General features: G+C 41.4%; 1 protein-coding gene and 1 non-coding gene across 3 annotated transcripts in view; one reads left to right on the forward strand and one right to left on the reverse strand.

The window, feature by feature from the left end:
• Nucleotides 1-21,898, forward strand: part of DHX35 (DEAH-box helicase 35) — a 79,549-nt gene that overhangs the window by 37,617 nt on the left and 20,034 nt on the right. For both annotated transcript variants that reach the window (XM_036902286.2, XM_036902287.2), the window contains 10 exons: nt 2,084-2,196; nt 3,100-3,196; nt 4,039-4,197; nt 6,109-6,319; nt 10,229-10,353; nt 13,851-13,905; nt 16,681-16,776; nt 18,523-18,617; nt 20,272-20,349; nt 21,272-21,401. In XM_036902286.2, the coding sequence (XP_036758181.2) occupies nt 2,084-2,196; nt 3,100-3,196; nt 4,039-4,197; nt 6,109-6,319; nt 10,229-10,353; nt 13,851-13,905; nt 16,681-16,776; nt 18,523-18,617; nt 20,272-20,349; nt 21,272-21,401 (1,159 nt within the window). The remainder of the gene's footprint in view (nt 1-2,083; nt 2,197-3,099; nt 3,197-4,038; nt 4,198-6,108; nt 6,320-10,228; nt 10,354-13,850; nt 13,906-16,680; nt 16,777-18,522; nt 18,618-20,271; nt 20,350-21,271; nt 21,402-21,898) is intronic.
• LOC118920991 (small nucleolar RNA U13) lies at nt 9,920-10,023 on the reverse strand. The gene has a single exon (XR_005028149.1). It is a non-coding gene; the product is annotated as a small nucleolar RNA U13 (small nucleolar RNA).

A 21,898-nucleotide genomic window follows, 5' to 3' on the forward strand; every position in this document is an offset into this window, starting at 1 on the left:
GGAGGCAGTGGGGGATTAAAATGGAGAGGTCAGTAGGGGTTAGATGACGGAAGGCCCTATTGGCCAAGCAAAGGAGGAAAGATTCCACTTTGCACCTGGTCTGGGTGTGAGGTGTGGCAGTGACTTGATTGTATTTGGGTTCTAGAAAGATCACTCTGGTTCCTGTGTAGAAGAGACAAGAGTGAATGTGGGGATACTGGTCGGAGGCCAGTTCTGTGATCCAGCTGAGATACAAAAGGGGCCTGGCTCCTGGCTCTTGGTCTCCTTGTGGCTTCAGGGATGCAGAACAAGTTGGAGAGAAAAAACTCAGCAAGGCTAAGAGAGATGTCTGCAAGTGTACCCAGGCTGTTTTCTGGGACTTTCTCACAGGCTGTAGGAATCTTTTGTTTCAAGTCTGCTCATAATAACTTCTGGATCAAGCTCTCTGTTGCCCTCTTTAATTAATTCTCATCCCCTTTACCCATGAGACGTGCTGGAATGCTATTTTGAGGACTGTACCTGACCTCACATTCCATTGTCTCCTCCATGCCTAAGTTGCAAATAACATCTTCCTCTTTTTACCTCTTATCTTTGTCACCCTCTTCTCTTTTAAAAATTATTTCCATTGGTTTTTATTGTGTTTGAAAACTATAATGTCTAAGACTTTTCTTAGAATCATTGTTAACTAATACTGCTTACATTTGCCTTTCATTCTCTTTTGGTATGACAGGGATCTTAAAACAATAGCTTCTTTCAGTTTTGCCTACAGTAGTTGATACAGATGAATTTTCTGGATGTAGATTTTTTAAGTGGGCAAGTGGAATGTGGGAAGTTTGTCATGCTGTCGGTATGCCAAGATGCAAGGCATGCTGGGGCTTCAGCAGCATTCGGCTGGGCCCTTGGTGGGCTAGGGCTGTGCATTTCTCCATCCCTTCCTCACTCACTGCTGCTTCTGTGAGGGGAGAAGTAAGGTTTGTGTGTGTATGAGGGGAGTCAATCCTGTGTGAGTGAGGGTGTGGGGTGGGTGGGAGTAGTGGATGCTTGAGGGGCGTGGTATGTGAGTTCCCACCTGAGGAAGAGGAAGTGGAGCTTCAGGAATGGGCTGATGGGGGTGAGAGGAGGAGTGTGTGTGGGAGTGGGGTATGACAGGGTGTGGCTTATGTGGCATTTGACCTAGAGGCCCAGGGATGCCAGACCTCATTCCCAGTCCCGCAGCTGCTGGATCTGTGGGTGACAGACAAGCCTCACGGCTTGGAGGGATGGACGCCACCTGCTGTGGTTTTGCTCAGGGCCTGGGTCATTCAGCTCTTCTTGGGCCCAGCTTCTCTGTGTATTTGGGCCACATTCCCTGAGAGGGAATCATTTGTGGGGTCTCCCTGCCCCACTGTTGACCAGAGCTCTTATACCAGACCTCCCTGTAGACGGCCCATCTGGTGATCCAAGGCCACTAAAGAAGATAAGGCCGCCTCTTCCAGAGGAACTGCTGTGAGCCACTTCTTTCAGCAGGATACTCTGGGAATGTCAGAGAAGTATATAATTGATAACCTACCCCATACAAAGTGCTGTGCTAACTGCTGTAGGGTACATGCAGATGGAGAAGACTCTGCCTTTGCCTTCAAGTGGCTTAAAATACACTGGGAAGGTTATAGTAAATATGGATCTGTAACTGGTGCAAGGAACATACCTACTGTTCGCAAAGTATAAGTGTCCTTTATAAATTGATTAGAACCTAAGCTTTCTAGATTAGAACTGCACAATAGCCTGATTTAACCTTTATTTAATTTGAATCACACCTTTTGACCTAATTTTTAGTTAATGAAGTACAGGGAATAGAAATAAATAATACCACAGCTACACATTGACTCAGATGTATTAGTGAATACAGTTGTGAAATCTGACCTTTATAATTTTTATCAAGAGTTTCATTGAAATTGGATATGTCAAAGTAATAAAAATATGATTTTTAATAACTATTTTGTAATCTGTACTTTATATTATGTATACATATCCAATCCCTGATACCCACCCCCTGCTTTGCCAGTTTTATATTCTTTCCATGAGTATGATGAATTGAGTTTTTTTGTTTTTGTTTTTGTTTTTTTAGAAATTTCGGGATTTCTTTAATCAAAATGAAACCAGTGACTCAACCAGGGATACCTGTGTGATCCTTACAGTGGAAGGGCGGACATTTCCAGTGGATATCTTTTATCTGCAAAGGTTTGATGATACTTAGTTTTAATGATGGTAATGAGAAAAGTAGGCCTGCGTTGTGGAATGAGGAGCAGCTGCATCTGCCTGCCAGGCTGATGAGGGGAGCGTATTCGGTGTCTCCTGTTGTTGATAGGATGTTCCAGAACCCTGCTCAGCATCACTGCTGAATTCACTCTGAACTCTTGATACCAATGTGCACGTTTCTATGAATCTGTCAGGGTCAGTAGCTCAGTTGTGGAGATCAAAGTGGTCATAAGGTTGCAGTGAGGAAGGTTTATAAGGTTCATAAAACTGCCTGTCGGTAGGGGCAGCACTGGTCATCTGAATCACTTGATTCTCAGCTTTCTGTATCTTAGCAAGAAGACCTGGTTGACATTTTTGGGAGAAGCTCCCTTAGACAGGAAGTGGCCATTCTGATTCCTACCTAGTCACTGGACAAAGACCAGGAGTCTGGTAGAGTGGTTGATAAATCAGAGAGTTGTGGGCATGACTTCTGAGTTGTTCTAGCTGAAAAGCACACCCGTCAGCTCCAGCTACCCAACTCGGACATGCTGCCAGGGGTCAGGGGAGAAAATGGTAAGAATGTGGGATTTAGCACTGGGACCAGAGCTCCAGTCTTCACTGACCCACATTTTTGTGTCCTAAAGATGTCATAGCTGTTTGCATGGGTTTATTGTTTTCATTTCTTTGCAAATAAAACCAGAAATCATAGTATACATGTAATTGTGAATTATTTTTGAATGTTGCATTAAAAAAAAGGAGAGTGAATATTTATTTATTCATACACTGATTACCTGCCAGGCAGGCCCAAACTAATTTTCATGAGGCTTCACTGCCAGATAATTAGGGTAGTTAATATGTAATTATTGAGCTTGTTAAGTGATGAATTTATCCCATACATGTTTTCAGTCCTGTTCCAGATTATATCAAATCAACTGTGGAAACTGTGATGAAAATTCACCAGACAGAAGGAGATGGAGACATATTAGCATTTCTTACTGGCCAGGTAATTCCACTGGACCTTTTCTCTGTGATGAACAGACATGTTAAGGCAGCACCAAAATTAACACAGAGGCCTATTATTTTATGTAACCCATTTACTTCATGTTTTATTGTGTTTTGCTATTACTTAAACCATTAAAAATTGGTTTGAGTCATTCCATTACATTGAGGGTTAAATGTATTTTAAATTTATTAGCTGATTCCAAAGTAAATTACACACTTTAGTCGGTGGGCTGTTTTATTTACCAGAATTGAATGCGGCAGCGGGTACATTTTGTGCATGCATGCTGCCGCTGTGTGCCTCTTACCCAGTGACATCTTTCCAGCTCATCTCCTGGAGTTGCTAAGTGGGCTCTTCACTGGAAAAACAATTGACTATGTCCAAGGTCTCACTCTGGGTTGTAGCACTGTTCAGGACTACCCTCCAGTTGTAATCTTTTCCACTGATAAACATTTTCCATAGTCTAGTAATCTTTTCTGGGGGAAGCTTCTAACGGTTTTATATGCCATAGCTTGTCTATATATGTGACACGTTTTGCTTGCCACAGTACATAAAAGCCAAGTAAGATGGTCATTGTTTTAGTTTATCTGGAACTCTTCCATTCACTGAAGATAATACAGATTTCAGTAATGAATCTGACAGTTGCAAATTTTCAACCACATAGGTACCATTGATCAGTAGCACTTGATTAAATACCACCCCAGAACGGAACATGATCACACTGAAGGTCATGAATCTGACCGCAATTAAAATCCTGTTCCCAACTTTCATTTTCGTTCAGCATGATAAAATGACATGCTTCAAATTGATCTTGGTTTCTTTGATATCTGGTTTGATGTTTTTAGGAAGAGGTAGAAAGTGTCGTGTCTATGCTGATTGAGCAGGCTCGAGCACTAGGTCGAACCGGGATGAAGAGACACCTCCGGGTTCTCCCCATGTATGCAGGACTGCCTTCCTTTGAACAAATGAAAGTGTTTGAAAGGGTGTCACGCAGTGTCAGAAAGGTGAGACTAACCTGATGACCAAGGGTGTTTATGGTCATCTAAATTATGTTGTTGCCCTTTGCTGTGCACTGGAAAGATTTCTTTTTTTAAATGAAGTGTAACTTGCTTATCAGGAAGGTTACTTTAAGAATTTTAGGTCTATATATCTGTGCAGTAGGTCTAAAAGTACACAAATAATGTGTTGCAAAGATTTCTAAACCTGCCTCACAGAAGCATAACTGACTGTGGTTGTCAGAGCAGGTGGTTGATCTTTGCCTCTTTTCTCCCTGCCTGATATTTCCCTGTTACACAATACTCCCTTGTCTTGGTAGATTGTGATTAGTTAGGAACAAAAGGTAAGTTTCTATAAATGGTTTCTAAACCATTTAAGCCTTAGTTTGCCTATAGAGCCAAGTTTAAATCAATTAATCAAGGTGTGGCTTAAAAATATTTAAGCCTTGAAATTGGGGTGGGGAAAGGGCGTGGTGGGAAGCACTGGTCTGAAGGAGCCGGCGGGCGGCCAGTCTGCCTCCTGCTCACTGTCTCACAGGCCTTAACTCTGCTTTCCCTCCATTATGTGCGGAAGGCACGGAACTGGCCTGAAGTTAGCTTATAGCAGCTATTTATCAGCAGGTGGCAGAGAATGCAATAAGTGAGGGATGGTCTGAGGATCCACTCCAATTCAGCCCATTCGGAAGAGTAGGGGGCTCAACCACCTGGCTGTTAGGATGGAGCAACTCAAGTCTGCCCAGAGGTGAACTATGGTCAACCAGTGAGGCCTGGATTCTACACCTGAGTTACTCTGTGCCCTGGATGGGTTACTCAACCTTGAGGCCCAGTATTCTCAGCTGCAAAACATAACTAATAATAACTTTTAGATAAATGGTTTTAAAGCATAAACTCTTAAAAAGTCTACTATGTAAAAGCAGTAAGAAGATTTTTATAGAATGATAGATATAAAAGTGCCTTAAGAAAGTTAGGAATGCTGTCTACACATGTCCCCTGCTGCTTCACATCCTCCTGGAGCAGGACCCAGTGTGCTTACAGTAAAATGCAAATATCTCACAGTGGTCCAGAGACTGCACATGACCTGGTCCTTGCCTCCTGACCTCGTCTTGTACTTGACTCTGGACTCTGGACTCTGGTCTCACTGGCTGTTTTTCCATTCTTTGAACTGTTTCTTCTGCAGGGATCTGTATAGGGTTGGCTGCTTGTTGTTACTCAGGTCTCATCTCAAAATCATCTTTTAGAGAGCCTTTGCCTGTCCATTCCATCTAAAGTACCACACCCCATTATTATAATTTAATATATAGGAGACACTTTAAATACTGCATAATATTATATTATTACTCTTTTGCCTTTTCTTCTTGGTATTTGTTACTCTCTGGAATTACTTATTTATGTTCACTACTTCACCTAGACACTCAAATTAGAATGTAGAAGGGAGAGCAGGGGTCTTGTTCATCATACCTCCCCAGAACTGTGAACAATGTCTGGCAAAAAACAGACCCTTAGGAAATAGAATGTGAGTGAATAAATGAGTATACATGTACAAAATGGTGGTTTATATTAGTTAGGCAAGAGGCAAAATCCAGGCTCTAATTACTTTATATATATTTCACATTTATATGTAAAATGTTTATATGTAAGCATTTATATAATAAACCTTTACAACCCTGGGGGGTACTAAATATTACACTGATAAGCAACCATGCTCAAGAAGTTAAGTGACTTGTCCAAAGTCACACACTAGGGAGAATTCAAAGCCAGAGGCCCCTGACCCTGAGGCTCATGTTCTTTCCAGTATACCAAGCTGCCTCTCAAGATTCCAAAATGTCAGAAGTATCGTTAAATCTTTTAGGATTTTGAGTAGTTTATTAAAAATGGAAAGAACCAAATAAAAATCTACTCTTCTTTTTTGGGGGAACTTAGGTGATAGTGGCCACCAATGTGGCAGAAACCTCCATTACAATCAGCGGGATTGTGTATGTGATTGACTGTGGCTTTGTGAAACTCCGAGCCTACAATCCCAGGACAGCTATTGAGTGCTTGGTGGTGGTCCCAGTGTCCCAGGCGTCAGCCAACCAGCGAGCAGGACGTGGTGGCCGCAGCCGCTCTGGAAAATGTTATCGTCTTTATACAGGTGAGCATAGCTTTCCTTAAAGGTTTTTAACTTTCTCATAGTCTGGGCATGGGAGAATATTACAGGTACTTACTCGTGATGGTCAGGACTTCAAATAAACCTAGGCCTCTCTCACAAGGCCCTCTAACTCAGCCCCCACTGCCTTCCTCACTCTAAACATTGCATGTCTTTGCTGCTGCTCCCATTGGCCACAGTTGGCCCACACGTCACCAGCTATTTGCCATCCTCATTCTAACCTAATGCCTGGGAATGGCCTGTCCATGGCCATGTGATCTGGTAGCTTGGGCTATATGTTTCAAGTCCTGTTTTTCTTAACCTTCTCTCAACTTTATGGGCCATTCTCTTGTTCTGGGATTCCTGTATCCTGTGAGGCCTCACATTGGGTTCCATCTTTATCTCTGGTTTAGAGTGTCTTTTCAGAGCTAAAATGGCAGGATCTGCCCTGAAACTCATTGATAGAAAGCAAAGAGTTGGTTAACTCCTGCTCTGTGCTGTGCACTGTGCTAGGCTCTGATAATGAAATTATGGTAAAGATTGTCCAGCCCTTAAGAGAGTTTTCTCTCCAGCTTCAAGACAGCCTTACTTACAGACCATGATGCCCCAGAGCTGCTGTTTCTCTCTCTGCATTTCTCTTTTGCGGGGGATGGTATCAGGATTTCTCTTAACTGTCTAGACTTAATTTTCACATCATTTTTAATTCCCTCTTCCATCCAATGTCCATCGGTAGTCACTTACCAGATTTGGGTTTTTAACATTTATCCCTTCTTTTCCCTTCTGGTTACTGTCGTCCTTGTTCAATTCCTGACATTATTCTTTCTTTTAGCAAATGTTTACAGAGCACTTGCTGTGTGCCAGGGTGTAGAGATCTAGGGTTAGGTTGAGACATGGTCTCTGGCCATGTGGCTGACAGTCTGGTGGTAGAGGCAAACCCATAACGGATTGGCATATGATGATATGATGAGTTTGCCGTAATAGAATGAGCCTTGGAGACAGAGAGCAGGAAGTTATCCTGTTGGGAAGAGCTTCACAATTGAGCATTTGAGCCTGATGATCTTGGCAGCCCAGTAGTCATCCGGGTGAGAAGGGATAGCAGTGGAGATTAGACTTCAGCACACTAGGCAGAGGGAATTGAAATGTGCTAGTCGTTGGAAGGGAAGAAGAGGGATAAGGAGTAGAGGGAGGAAGGGAACAAGTAGAACCTAAGGCCAGAGAGGTACGGGTCTTCCACCACTGAAAGTGCTAAGAAGTAATGGTTACAGTAGAAAGAGAAGAATCAGGGCTGAAAGGCATCCTGAGATTCTGGGGAGGAAAAGGTTTTAAGATACTTAAAAAATTTATTGAGGTGAAATTCACATAACATAAATTTACCATTTTAAATTGAATGGTTTGGTGACATTTATTATGTTCACAGTGTGCATCCACCACATCTATCTAGTTTAACAACTTTCCATCACTCCAAAGTAAAACTCTTACCCATTAAGTAGTTTGTCCCCATTCCTTCCTCCCTCAGCCTCTGGCAACCACTAATCTTTGTTATATCTCTGTGGATTTATCTGTTTCAGATATTTCACTTAAATGGCCATATAATATATGACCTTTCATGCCTGGCTTCTATCATTTGGCATAATGAATGCTAAATATTTTCCAGGTCTATCTGTAGTATATCAGTAGTTTGTTCTTTTTTATGGCTGAATAATATTCCATTGCATGGATATACCGCCATTTGTTAATCCATTCATCAGTTGATGGTTGTTTCCGCCTTCTGGCTATTATAAATAGTTGCTGCTGTGTACATGCATTGTACATGTACTCTTTTGAGTACCCATTTTTAGTTCTTTTGGGTATACACCTGGAAGTGGAATTGTGGATTATATGATAATTCTATATTTAACTTTTTGAGGAACTCAAGTTATTTTTAAAGAGGAAATGGCCAGCATCATCTCATCCTCCAAAGAAATCAAGTAGTAGGATGTAGATGAAAGATAGGCAGATAAATTTGGTTGAAAGATCACTGGGCTCCTTAGCATGAGTAGCTTTAGTGGAGGGGGGCATTGAGGAGGGTTGGCCCATCCAGTAGTAATGAGGTGCATTAGTCTCCAGCCTCTAGGCTTTCTTGGCTAACCTATTTCTAGGTGAGCCTTCAGAGAAAGCAGCTCTGAGAAGGTGCTGCCTTCTCAGACCCTTAACAGTTCCTCAGAACCTTTCAGGACTTTTTCTATCTTATCTTTTCCCACTGTCCATCTGTACCTACCCTACACTGCATCCCAGATGAACTTCTCTCTTCCTGGATGTACCTTCTGTTTTCCCACATCCACTTTTCATTCCTTCGATACCTTTCCTTGGGCTGTTTCCTCTGTCCAACAGATCCTCCTTATCCTTCAAATCCTCTCCAATGGCAACTCCCTTAAGAAGCAACCTCAATGCCACCTCCTAATGATTGTGCTTCCTCCTCCCTTAAGCCTCCATTTCCCTTTGGGTGGACCATACATTGGGACCTGGCCTGTTATTATTTTTGGTCCTTCATGTCACTGAAGTTTCTAGTTGCTGCAGCTCCTGGCCCAATGCCCCATATACCTGTGTCCTCATGGAATTCAATTGAGTGTCATTGAACTCTTAGGGAGCATCTCCTACCTGTGAGCATTTCCTCAGCAGGGTTGTTATCTGATAACTTTGCTTCTCCTGTCGTCAGCAGTATGCATGGAGAATGTGGTTGTCATACCAGAAAGGTATCCCCAAAATGCTCTTGAAACTCAAAGGGAGGATCCCGATTGGAACCTCCTGCTGTTGCCTGTTACTCAGAACCTTCCAGTTAGGCCCATGCATTTGACAGTTTGTATCAGTCAGCCCACAGAATATTGCTTGTCCATTTTTTCAAAGAAAACCTTTCTGAGGTTCTTTAGTGCTAGTGCTCTTTCTTCACGACACCTTTTTTCTTTTTTTCTCCAGTTAACTACAGCCTTATATTCTAAATGGAAGTTGGGCCACATTTGTGTTCAGGAGGGTGTTAAAATGTTGACTGATGTGAGAGGGTTTTGTGGGTGGAGCATTCTCGGTATAATCCATAAGCTTTCTGAATATATTACAAAAAACTTAATCTCTTCCTTCCTCCTTTTTCCCTACCCTATTTGTCTAGCTTTTATAAACAGGCCTCCCAAATGCTATTTTGCTTCCTACTCCCTCTCCTGTGCCTCGCATCTTGGCACCTCTGTGCCTTGTGGTGCTTTTTCCTGTTGGAGGTCATCTGTTCCTGATGGGGCATTTGAGCATTAGTTGATCTCTTTAGGGCACCATCGGAGTCTGCATGTTACATGTGCCTGGTTCATTGATTTAAAAGTTAGATTTGGACAGTTTTTGCACTTCATAAGATTTGATTGTTTTGTTATATTCTCATTACTATTTGGGAATTTATTTTGAAATTGTTCATTGCTTATGTCCTTGCCTTCTTGATTTACTTCAACCCAAGCAGAGGGAATGGTAACTGGGCACCAGTCTGATTCAGAAAAATGCTTGTTGCCTTGATTTAATATCTTGCTGTCAAAAAATATATTTTAAAAATCATCCCAAAGTAAAAGGACTTTCATTTTTATTATTTATTTTTCAAGTCAGTCAGCTAAAATGCTGACATTATAACAAGGTTTGAGGGAGGCACGTATCACTCAGAAGTATGAACACCCAAACATCATGTTTATGAACTACAAAAGGGTCAGGACAAACTTTTATAAAGATGTAAATTGCTGAAGTGTTTTTTAAAATACAATGGTCTTTCCTAAATATGAAAAGACATTAAAATATATGCATCTGATTCTGTACACTTAGAGCCTCTTATTAGAGAAGGAAAACTGTCCCTTAAGCATAATGATTGCATTTGATTACATTTGATCCCAAACAGTTCTGATTTCCTATCCTCAGAGGAAGCCTTTGACCAGCTGCCTCAATCCACAGTTCCCGAGATGCAGCGCAGCAATTTGGCACCTGTTATCCTACAGCTGAAAGCGCTAGGCATTGACAACGTCCTCAGGTTCCACTTCATGTCGGTAAGTCCTGCCTTTTGAATGGGGCCTTAGGAAGGCAGGAGTGCTCCCAGGGGAATGTCAGGACCTTGTTATAAAGCACGTCACCTTCCTGTTGTTTTCTTTTTCACTTTTTTCTTGTGTTGTTTGCCTCCTTTGCTCCTGGCCTTGTGCAGGGTATGGGGGAATACCCCCAGACAAGGTGGACATAATTCCTGTTCTTATATGCTGGGGGAGAGAGACAAGTAAGTAGGTAATGACAGTGCATGTGCCTAGTGCTCTGGAGACAGGAAAGGCCCCCAGCCCACTTAGCCGTGTCTGAGGTGGGACCTGAAACCCAAGTAGGGTTTCACCAGGCCTGGAGGGGTGGGGAGATACAGGATGGCAAGTGTGTGTATCGGCCGACAAGAACGAGTATCACAGCTGGGGAGCCAAGAGGGCTCTGGTGGAGCTGCAGCAGGGAAGGTCCTTGTGGCTGATGGAGTTTCTCATTATTTCCTAGGCAGGTTTCCAGGAGTGGGATTATTGGGTCAGAGGGCCATGGTCATTGTGTAGGTCCTAATGCACACAATGGTCATATTGCTCTACAGCTATGAACTCCATCAGTGTACAAATGCTCAAGCCACTGTGCCTCCATTGTGCCATGTTATATTCCTTCAAAGTTTTACTAATTTGATTGATGGTGGGGAGGGAGAAAGGAAGGGAGGAAAAATATTATCTGTACCTCATTATTTTGACTTCTGATAAGATTGTTTTAAAAATAACTTTATATCTTTTGAAGTGTTAAGCCAATTATCTGTTAGAATTACTGTTTATTTGTGGTTTTCACGAGCCCTTTAGCTATTGAAGACTGTAACTTTTGTGTAGTATTTCTTGCAAATAGTTTTTTGTTATTTGTATTTTGTTTGTTTTTTAAATGACATTCTGAACATTTCCACAGTAAGATCTTTCTGTTTTTGCCTCTGATTTCTTGTGTTTATGAAGCGGTCCCTATATCTAGGTCAGTTAATAAATAGTCACTCATATTTTCTTCTTGAATTTTTATGATTTGAAGACTTGCACTTTAACTCTTTATTCTATCCCAACTGTATTGGTATGTGGCATGACAAAAGTCTGGGTTTTTTGGATAATAAAGACCCTAATATCATAATGAACTTGGTAAATGAAGAAATAGAAAAATAACAATAGCAATCACCTTGCCAAAGGAAAAAATTGTATTTATCATAAGTATGGAAAATACACCCTTTGATTAGTGGATTTCAAATAAATTATAAGGAAAAGATGAACAGTATATGCAAATTACAAGTTTATGAAAAGCTCCACATAAAAGGTTAAAGGGAAACATCATGGTGGAAATGACAGATCAGCATCTCAGAAACTACAGGGAGTTTTCAAACATCACTTAGAATAAATCAAATACTCACTGATAAGAAAGCTGAAAGAAAAAAAGCAGCATAAAGATAAACATTAGAACATGTTTGGCTTCTCTCTAGGAGAGAGAAGTGTAAATCGAAATAGCTGTGTTGTGCTACTTTACGTTAATCGAGCAAACAAAAAAGTGATGACATCTAAAGCTGACAGTTCAGGAAAGTCCTTATGGGGGACTTCTTGACATTTTATGAACCATAGAAATGTATGGTATTTTTTCTCATGGAAATTTCTCCTGAAAAAGTAACTCAAAAGAAGAAAAAAATTAATGTGTATGATAAGGTTTATAGCATTTCACATTTATACTTTGTTAACTTTATATTAAACTTTATATTAACTTAAAAAATATAATGAAAATCATAAACTTTTGGACAACTGCAGTATGAGGAAAAGACATGCACATTCATTTTCATTTATTCCCTTCTGGTTATTTCCCCCCCAAATTGTGTTTTTTTACAGTAGAAATCACAGGGTACATATAATTTTTGTATGTTTATCAGTGTTAATTGCAGTAGCAAAGAACTGAAAACAACTCACTTGTCTGTTAGTAAGAAAATTGCTTATTTTACAGTCTGACCTTGTTGGACTATTATACAGGTATCCCAGGTGATCAGTCTGAAGTTTCAGTGGATATAAGAAACAGTGAAAAAAGAAAACCATATAGTGAGAAAAACAAACCAAGACTATACATACATAGTCCTTCCAACTATGTTAAAATAGTGTTTGATATGATTCTGTATCAGATGAGGCCACAGAGAGGCACTAGTAAATGTGTATTTAGGTAGAAATACTATGGATGTTATGGAGTGGGGGGGGCAGTAAACTTTTTTTTATATTGATGATAAATTCAAAGAACAGAATTCATAGATTCATAGGCTTGGTGATTGATGAATAGGGCCAAGGATTGAACGGAGTCAAAGAGGACCATGTCAGTTTTGTTCTGTAGTTACTCGAAACTGAATTCAGTGCTTTATTGTTCCTGGCAGCTCATGTAATCTCAGTGTAAGAGATCCCCATGGGGATTCAGTGCCTCCATTTTGGTGCTGCATACTTTCCCTTTTTTTACAGTAGGATGTCAGAGGCCCTGAGGAAAGGCTAGTGAATTAGTGACATGATTTAGTCAACAAGGAATTGTTTACTCTTCTATGTGTAGTGAATCTGGTCTAGTTCCTACCCTTGCAAGTGTGTGTGTAGTCATCACAACTTTTAAAAATACAGCGTTGTTGCTAGGCAGTCAGTGGGTGGAGCAGAGTAAAACAATGAGACCTGAGATCAGTTTCTGGCTTTGCCACCAACTGCCTGAATGACCTTGTTCAAATGTCTTTTACTTACTGTATTTACTTTCCTTATCTGTGAAATTGAACTAAAACAGTATGATAAAGAAAATACATTTGTCATGTGAATGCATTTAGGGGGAAAAAAAGCTATGCAGTTTGAAAAACTTCTATAATTTTATTACCTGGCTTATTGTAAACAGAATAATTTAGAACAAAACTGTAATGATGCTTGTCACTTAGTAGATGCTCAGTAAAGATTTGCAGATGGAAAGGAGGAGATGAGGATCCAGAGAATCAGAGTGAAGGTCACAGCATCAGCTTTGCTTAACTTTGATGGTGCAGCATTCTCTTATTATTTTCCGAATTTCAGATTTAGCATATGTCAGTCACCCTCTGTAGGTAAGGCCTGGAGCATGGCTCTGGGTGGTACAAAGATCAGTCCCCCCAAGCACTACAGTATCATGGGGTTTCTAGTTGTAGGAATTTGAGATGGTGAAGTGAAAACTGGCAAGCAATGTCTGGTAAGTTTCTGGAGAACAAGGAGGTAGTTCAAGGTAGGGACCCGCCACTTCTGACGGAGGGGAGCATGAGGGAAAGCTACAAGGGGAAATGTCTAATTGGTCTGAGATTAAGGACCATGTGATACTGAGGATGCTGAGGAGAAGGAGAACATTTCAGGGGCATTCAGATCACGAATAGAAACACGGCACTTGGGGGTGTGGGGCACGTTAGAGGGAGGAGTGGATTTGAGCAGGAAATAGTCATGTTTTTATGTCCCTGAAGGAATGAACTTATGAGGGTTTGTCTTTTTTACAGCCTCCTCCAGCACAGTCGATGGTTCAGGCCTTGGAGTTACTCTATGCTCTGGGAGGTAGGCCTGTCTCTTATCTGTGTTCTTCATCTGTTTACTAATATCTTAGTATCTTCAGGAATGGGATTGATTCTTCGGATATGCCAAGTTATTCTTATCCATTCATCAGTTGATGGACATATGGGTTGTTTTCCCTATTTGGTTAACAAAAAATGCTGCTGTAAAGATTCATGTACAAATTTTTGGTGGATATTCCTACCAGCAGTGTATGTGGGTTCCGATTTCTCATACTAAATGAGTTGCCAACACTTATTATTTGTCTTTTGTATTATAGCCATCCTAGTGGATATGAAGTGGTGTCTCATGGTCTTGATTTCTGTTTCCCTAATTATTAATGATGTTGAGCACTTTTTCATATGCTTGTTGGCCATCGGTATATTTTGTTTGGAGAAATGTCTGTTTAAATCCATTGCCCATTTTTTTCTTGGAGTATTGTTTTTATTAATGAGTTGGAGGAGTTCTTTATATATTCTGGGTACAAGTTTCTCATTAGGTCTGTGATTGTAAATATTTCTCCCATTCTTTGGGTTGGCTTTTCTTTCTTGATGGTATCATTTGTAGAATAAAAGTTTTAAGTTTTTATGTAGTTCAATTTATGTTTTTCTTTGTTGCTTGTGCTTTTAGTGCCTTATCTAAGAAACTTGCGTAGTTTAAACCATTAACCCATGGGCATGAAGATCTCTCCTATGTTTTCTTTGAAGAGTTTTTATAGTTTTAGCTCTTACATTTAGTAGATCTATAATCTATTTTGAGTTCACCTTTTGTATGGGGTGAGATAGGGGTCCCTCCTCACTTGTTATATTTATGATACTTCCTTATGAAGGAACAGCCAATTACTGATTGAAAAGATCTTCAGTGATTTAAAAGGCCTTTAGGTGGGTCTGTGTAAAGTCAGCCCAGAGTGAGTATGTGATAGAATAGGTTTCCATCCCATTCCCAAGCGTGTAATAGGAATTAGAAAGCAAGGTTTTGTGGGATAATCTGTAAGGAGTATTGGAAGAACATTGATTACACAGAAACTTTTAATTTGGACTGATTTTCCTCCAATCAAACAGAATGAAATTTCAAATATCTTATGTTTTTCCACTGCCATAAATAAGCTTGAAAAGGTAGAACGGAGCACCCAACTTAATTTAATTATAAGCTGAATTATCACCTTTAAAGAGATGATGATGTGGGAACAGAAGAGAAATGACCTTTTTTGTCTTAGTATGAGCTCTGCAGTATTTTCTCTAATTCTTCATCTTGGGAATAGCTTAAACAATAGTAAAACCCTAGCCTACATCTTGGGAATCCAGTACCTGGATGTTGGCAGACAAGGAAGAATGTGGGAATAGAAGTTCAGTAAGTTGCCCAGGAGCCAGTGGGTAAATAGCTCTAGTGTTCACATCAAAGAGAGATCTGGGCAGGTGTTTAGATTCAGTCACCAGCCTTGTAATTGCTCACATAGCATGAGAATAACAGAGGGCATGTGGTGCCATCCTGGGACATCTGCAGCATGGAAGAGGATCCAGAGGTGACAAAGAGCAGCAGGGGGCGGTGGCAAAGAACCAGGAAAGAGGGGTCCAAGGAGCTGTGGTCACAGAGTCAGTGGCTGCTGAGACCCAAAGCAAAGCGCCCTTTCTGTTTGGCCCTGTCTGGTTGGTTTTGCCTTTGGAAAGAGCCATCTCTGCGGAGCCATGGGACCAGGAGTGAGGCTGTTGTGGGTGAGCAGGGTGTGGGAGCAAGAGGAGGCTGCAGGGCCATTCTGTTATATCTACATCCTTGAAGAGAAGCCGTGAGAAATACCGGTTTTTCAAAATTGAGTGTTCAAGAGCCCAGATGAGATTTCTTCTTGTAATGGAATAGCTCTGAGGTGGCAGATTGGGTTTGGTAGCTCATGATGCATCTTTTGGGTCCCTTCCTTTTTTTTTTTTCTTTTTTATTAAAGTATCATTGACAAATAATCTTATGAAGGTCTCACATGAAAAACATGGTGGTTTCAACATTCACCCATATTATCAAGTCCTTACCCCCCCTCACCCCCCCGCCCTTGCAGTCACTGTCTGTCAGCATAGTAAGATGCTATCGAGTCATTAGTTTCTTCTCTGTGCTATACTGCCTTCCCTGTGACTTACCAATATTGTGATTGCGAATTACAGTGTCCCTTAATCCCCTCCTCCCTCCCTCTGCACCCACCCTCCTCAACTCCTCTCCTTTGGTAACCACTAATCCCTTCTCAGAGTCTCTGAGGCTGCTGCTGTTTTGCTTTGTTCTTATGCTCCACAAATGAGTGAAGTTGTTTGGTACTTGTCTTTCTCTGCCTGGCTTATTTCACTGAGTGTAATAATCTCTAGCTCCATCCATGTTGTTGCAAATGGTAGGATTTCTTCTCTTTTTTATGGCTGAATAATATTCTATTGTGTATATGTACCACATCTTTATTCATTCATCTGTTGATGGACACTTAGGTTGCATCCATATTTGGCTATTGTAAATAGCTCAGCAGTAAACATAGGGGTGCATCCGTCCTTTTGAATCAGGATCTTGTTTTCTTTGGATAAGTTCCTAGGAGTGGGATTCCTGGGTCAAATGGTATTTCTATTTTTAGTTTTTTGAGGAACCTCCATATTGCTTTCCACAACAGTTGAACCAATTTACATCCCCACCAACAGTGTAGGAGGGTTCTTGGGTCCCTTCTTTTTAGCATACATCATCTTCCATTCTCTCAACAACTGAGCATTTTTCAACACAGTGGTACATCTCCCCTGATTTTTATTGTTGTTCTTGTGGCAGGTTTGGACAAAGACTGTCGCCTAACTGAACCACTTGGCATGAGAATAGCAGAGTTTCCTTTGAATCCCATGTTTGCAAAAATGCTACTTGAATCAGGTAGGTGGAGACCCACGGTTCTCATTAGTTCTGTTTTGCCAGAAGAGTTATTCCCCTGAATTCTGTGTGGCTTGAGGAAGAGGGTAGTAAAGGATCTTTCATGTGAAGCTGCCTGGTTTTTGGCTTGTTACTAAGTTGTAATTCAACATCAGTTATTAATTCAGTAAACAGTTGTGTCTTTTTCCTCTGAGTCCAGAACTGAGACCTTATTTTTAAAAAATTTTAAACAGGGAATTTTCTTTAATTGTAAAAAATTATGTAACTGTTTTAACCATTTTTAAGTGTACAGTTCTGGAGCATTAAGTACATTCATATTGTGTTCAATCATTAACACCATCCATCACCTGAACTTATTCATCTTTTCAACGTGAAACCCTGTACCCATTAAACACTCCCCATTCTCTCCTCCCCTCAGCCCCTGCATCCACCATTCTGCTTGCTGTTTCTGTGAATTTGCCTATTCTAGGAATCTCTTACATATAGAATCATATGATATTTTGTCCTTTTATGGCTGACTTATTTCACTTGATATAACATCTTCAAGGTTCGTCTGTGCTGTAACATTTGTCAGAGTACCTTTTTAAGGCTGAATAATATTCCATTGTATGTATTTACCATTCGTCTGTCCATGGGCACTTGAGGAGCTTCCAGTTTTGGCTACTGAGAATAATGCTGCTGTGAACATGGGTGTGCAAGAGTCTGTCCCTGCTTTCACTTCTTTGGGATTTATACTTAGAGTAGAATTATTGGATCATCCAATAATACTGTGTTTAACTTTTTGAGGAATCACCATACTGTTTTCCACAGTAGCTATACCATTTTGTGTTCCCACTAGTAAAGCACAAGGGTCTCAGCTTCTTTGACACCTTCAGATTTTTGTGAGGATATGAGTTAAGGGATAAAAGTGTATAACCTGGAGATCTTGTCATACTTAGAAGTCAGAATCATTTAGAAACAATGGGAATATTAATTTTTCTTGTTTTTGTCTAACTTTTATATTCTCTGGAAATCCACAAAGCTGTATTTCCAACTAAGCCTGGCGAAAGTGAACTCTAATTGTGTTTTGGAACAACCATATAATCTTAGGCTTACATTGAGAAATGGGGTTCTTAAGTTTGGGGTGGGGGGATACTTATGAGGCAGGAAGCTATGGGGAGGTAGGACGGGCCGGCATTTCATGCTCACCGTCTAATGCCCTGGACTGTTGCCAGGTGCTTGCAGCAGCCAGTGGCCCACGGAGTGTTTCCCTGTCTGGGTATGCCTCAGGCTTGCTGGGGGAGATGAGCCCTGTTAAGGGGGAGGCTGCCTCAGGGCAGGGTCCAGGAGCAGGGAAACAGCAGAAGGGACACAGCCCACGTATTCTCTACTCCCTTTTCCCTCTCAGGCTTTCTGCCTGGTCCAGGCATCTGCATAGGAGAGCAGGGAGCGGGTGTGGAGCTGACCTGCCCGTTGTGAGGGGGCCACTGTGGCTGCCTGTGGCTCACGAGAGCCCCTCGGTGTTGCAGCTGCAGGGGGGACCAGCGGCCCCTGTCTCTGAGTCCTCCCCAGCCTTCATTCATCAGGGCCATGTAGGACATTCCATTTGGTAGAGAGAAGTGTTTATATATCATCACCTTTAAAAATCGAACTGTTTATAAATATATGGTCTTAGTTTACAATATGGTGTAAGGAAAATGTCAGAAAACATTTTTCACGTCTCATCAGCACATTGTATATTTGAAATCAAACATGCTTTTTGTTTGACAGGAAATTTTGGCTGTTCTCTGGAAATCCTAAGCATTGCTGCCATGATGCAGATCCAGAATATCTTTGTGGTCCCCTCAAACCAGAAGTTTCAGGCAGTAAGTCCATCTTCCTCTCCGAGAGTTCATACCAGTCTCTTTTACTTTTGCCTTTCCTTGTTAAAGCAGCCCAGGAACTATAGACGATACCAGGTGTGTTTGTGTTTGCTGTGCTCCCAGCACTGTGCCACACATTTATGTGCGCTGTTTCGTTTTACCTTCACCATAAACCTGGGAGATAGATGCTAGTATAATCGTTTTTAGAGATGGAGGCATAGAAAGGTAAGGTCATTCATGGCTGCACAGACATGGTGGAGTTGTTTTTCACAGTACAGAACCCCAAATCATAACCGCTGTCATTCTGACTTCCTGTCAGGGAAAACCGCCCTGGTGGGCACATTAGTGATGTCAGGTGTGATGCACAGCAGGCTGATTCTAATGCTGTGGGAGAGGGTGCCCTGCCCAGGAGAGGACGAGGCCCTGCCGGGAGCCCTGCGTCAGTGGCGGCTGAGAGTGAACGCTAGAAAGAGTGAGGGGAAATGTTAGGATATTGAAGATGCTCCAGTGGTGAGGCGTACAGAGAGGGGCAGGCCAAAGATGAGTTCAAAGCCACTTCCTCTTGGAAGAGTCAGAGAAGCAGCAGCTTTCGCCTGGAGGGACTGAATTTGGATGTGTCCCATGGAGGAGAGAGTCTTTCTTACGGATTGTTGTCATCTCCCTCACAGTTGTATAACAGAGATTACAAAGTTTTCCTGTCTCTGTGCCTGGGTAGTTATGTCCATTTTCTCCATTTTTTGTTTGTTTTTCTCTTAAGCTTTCTAACAATCCTACCTCAGGACAGGCAAACTCATGTTCAAGGACTTCAACTAAAGTTCTGACAACTCTGTCTCAACTTGCAACATGCCCTCCTCCCCTTTCCATCCCCATCCCTGGCTTTATTTTTCTCTCCTGGCAACTCTTGCCACCTAATATACTATACATTTTGCTTATGTATCTTGTTTGTTTTTTTTCTCTCATCACTGTTTTTTTCACTGTTACATCCCAAATGCTTAGAACAGTGCCTGGCCTAGAGTAAGTGCTCAGTAAATACCTGTTAATGAATGAGTGGAAGGAAGGAAGGTAGGAAGGTTAATTAATCATGTGCTATTTGATGCAAGGAGAAAATTCTGAGGTTAATAAGTAAATTTGTGTACTTGTTATATATATTGTATAGGTTGCTCCTTGAAGTCATGGGAGCAGATGGCATTGCCCAGGATCTTACAGAAAGAACAACTCGGGGATGGTTCTGAAAGGATTGTGCCGCTGGTGGTAGCCTAGGACTGTTGAGTGTTTACCATGGGCCAGTCAGCCATCTGCCGTCCTGGAACTTACATTCTGTTGGGGGCTGGGAGTTCTTCTGAAAGAGATGGTACTGACGGATAGAGGAGGAGACAGACAGAACACTAACGTTTATCTAATACCTGTGCCAGTGAATTATCTTAATCCTATTGCAATCTTGATAGACAGGTTTAATACCCTGATGTTACAGGTGAGGACGTTGAGGCTGAGAAAGTTTAAGTAACCAATCTGAGGTCTTTCAAGAAACGGTAACAGTAGAATGGTGCAAATCAGGTCTTTCTCTCTATAAGCCATGAGCTTGTAGGTAGGAGGCAATGTTATCTCCCAGAACAGAAGGCTCCCCAGCAGTCAACCTCTGCACATTGCTTTATTTCAGATTCGAATGCACCGAAAATTTGCTGTGGAGGAGGGTGATCATCTTACTATGCTCAACGTGTATGAATCATTTATCAAAGTAAGCACAACTACCCCTCGGCAGGCCCCCTCTGTGCTCCACCTAGTTGAGCTGATTCAGATTTTCAGTATCTTGTATTCATTTCTTAAATACTTTCTTAGAAGAGAAATACTACATTTTAGTTTTATCAGAGATTGGAAGGGAGATTATTCAGATAATGAACAGATTTCAGAAAAATCAGTTCTCTTTTTGAGATGATTAATTATGGATTAAATCAGCTAAAATTCATTTGTGCAGGCCCTGTGTACCACCTGCAGTCTGAAGTGTCCTGTGCCGGTGGAGTGCGAGAACATGTCTACTTGACACTAACCTATAGTTGCCTTCTTGGAAGGTCCTCTGTGAATTAACATTTTCTTCTTTAAAACACTTTCCTCCCTGGCTTAGAATATAATTTCAGAGGTACATTTCCACAGCAGTAATTTACTCTAAAACATAATGATCACACTTAAAAATGTAGAATAAAATTAAGACTGTTGATAGAAAAATCATACTTTGAGGATAAATAATAGTAATTTACAAATTATTTCTAAATTGGCAAGTGTTGCCTTGCTTGCCTGTAGTCACACGCAGTGGTTAAACTCAGGCTCGACAAAGGAGAGTTGGTTCACAAAGCACCTCAGGGAAGTGGTTCTTGCTCATATTTTGCCACGCAGGGAGGTGTGTAAGACTGAAAATAAAACAGCTCTGCGTGTCACTAAGCTCCCATTTGCCCTTGAGCACAGGGTGAGCCCGGAAGAGCAGTCCGATGATGAGTGTGGTTACCAACATCTGTTTAAAGAGATGGAGCAAAAAAGGGCCAGTTTCAACCTGAAGATCTTGTCCCTCTAATTAGCAAATGGAGGAGAAAATAGTTGTCACAGGAGAGCCTTAGTGGAAAACATTTCTGTTTTTCTCACTTGCCCTCTGTCTGGGTTTTCTGTAGCACAACAAGAACTCTCACTGGTGTCAGGAACATTTCCTGAATTACAAGGGTCTTGTCAGAGCTGCGACAGTCAGAGAACAATTGAAAAAGCTTCTTGTCAAGTTTCAAGTGCCCAAGAAATCCAGCGAAGGTAAGAGTCAGCCGTCGTCACTGGGGATGTCCCTTCCTCTGCTGTTCAGTGGCCTTCCTCAGAGTCCTCATGCTGGGCTGGTGTGAGGCAGCACCGCGTGTCTGCACCTCCACTGGGCTGCCCTTTGGAATTGCCTGTGTCAGTGAAAAGCTGCATGGAAAGTAGCATGTTTGTTCCAAGGAAGCCCATTTTTATATCTGAGGGCTCTACTTACTAAAGAAATCTGACAAGCCCTGACAGTGCTTAAGAATCATTGACACTTACTTCATCACATGTTATACAGTTAATTTTCCCATGTGGGCTCTGCAAGAATTACTTCTAAGTGGCCAATATTTATGGTTACATTACATTTTATTTTCAATAAAACTGGCATTACTAAAACAGGTCTATGTTAGACAGGATGGAGGTGCTGTGTAAGAAGACATCGTCTCTGGCCTCTGGCAGGGAGAGTGACTACCATTAACTGAGGGCATACTAAGTTACACCATGGCAGGGGT

The sequence above is a fragment of the Manis pentadactyla genome, chromosome 5, assembly GCF_030020395.1.
Source record: "Manis pentadactyla isolate mManPen7 chromosome 5, mManPen7.hap1, whole genome shotgun sequence".
NCBI classification, from domain to species: domain Eukaryota; kingdom Metazoa; phylum Chordata; class Mammalia; order Pholidota; family Manidae; genus Manis; species Manis pentadactyla.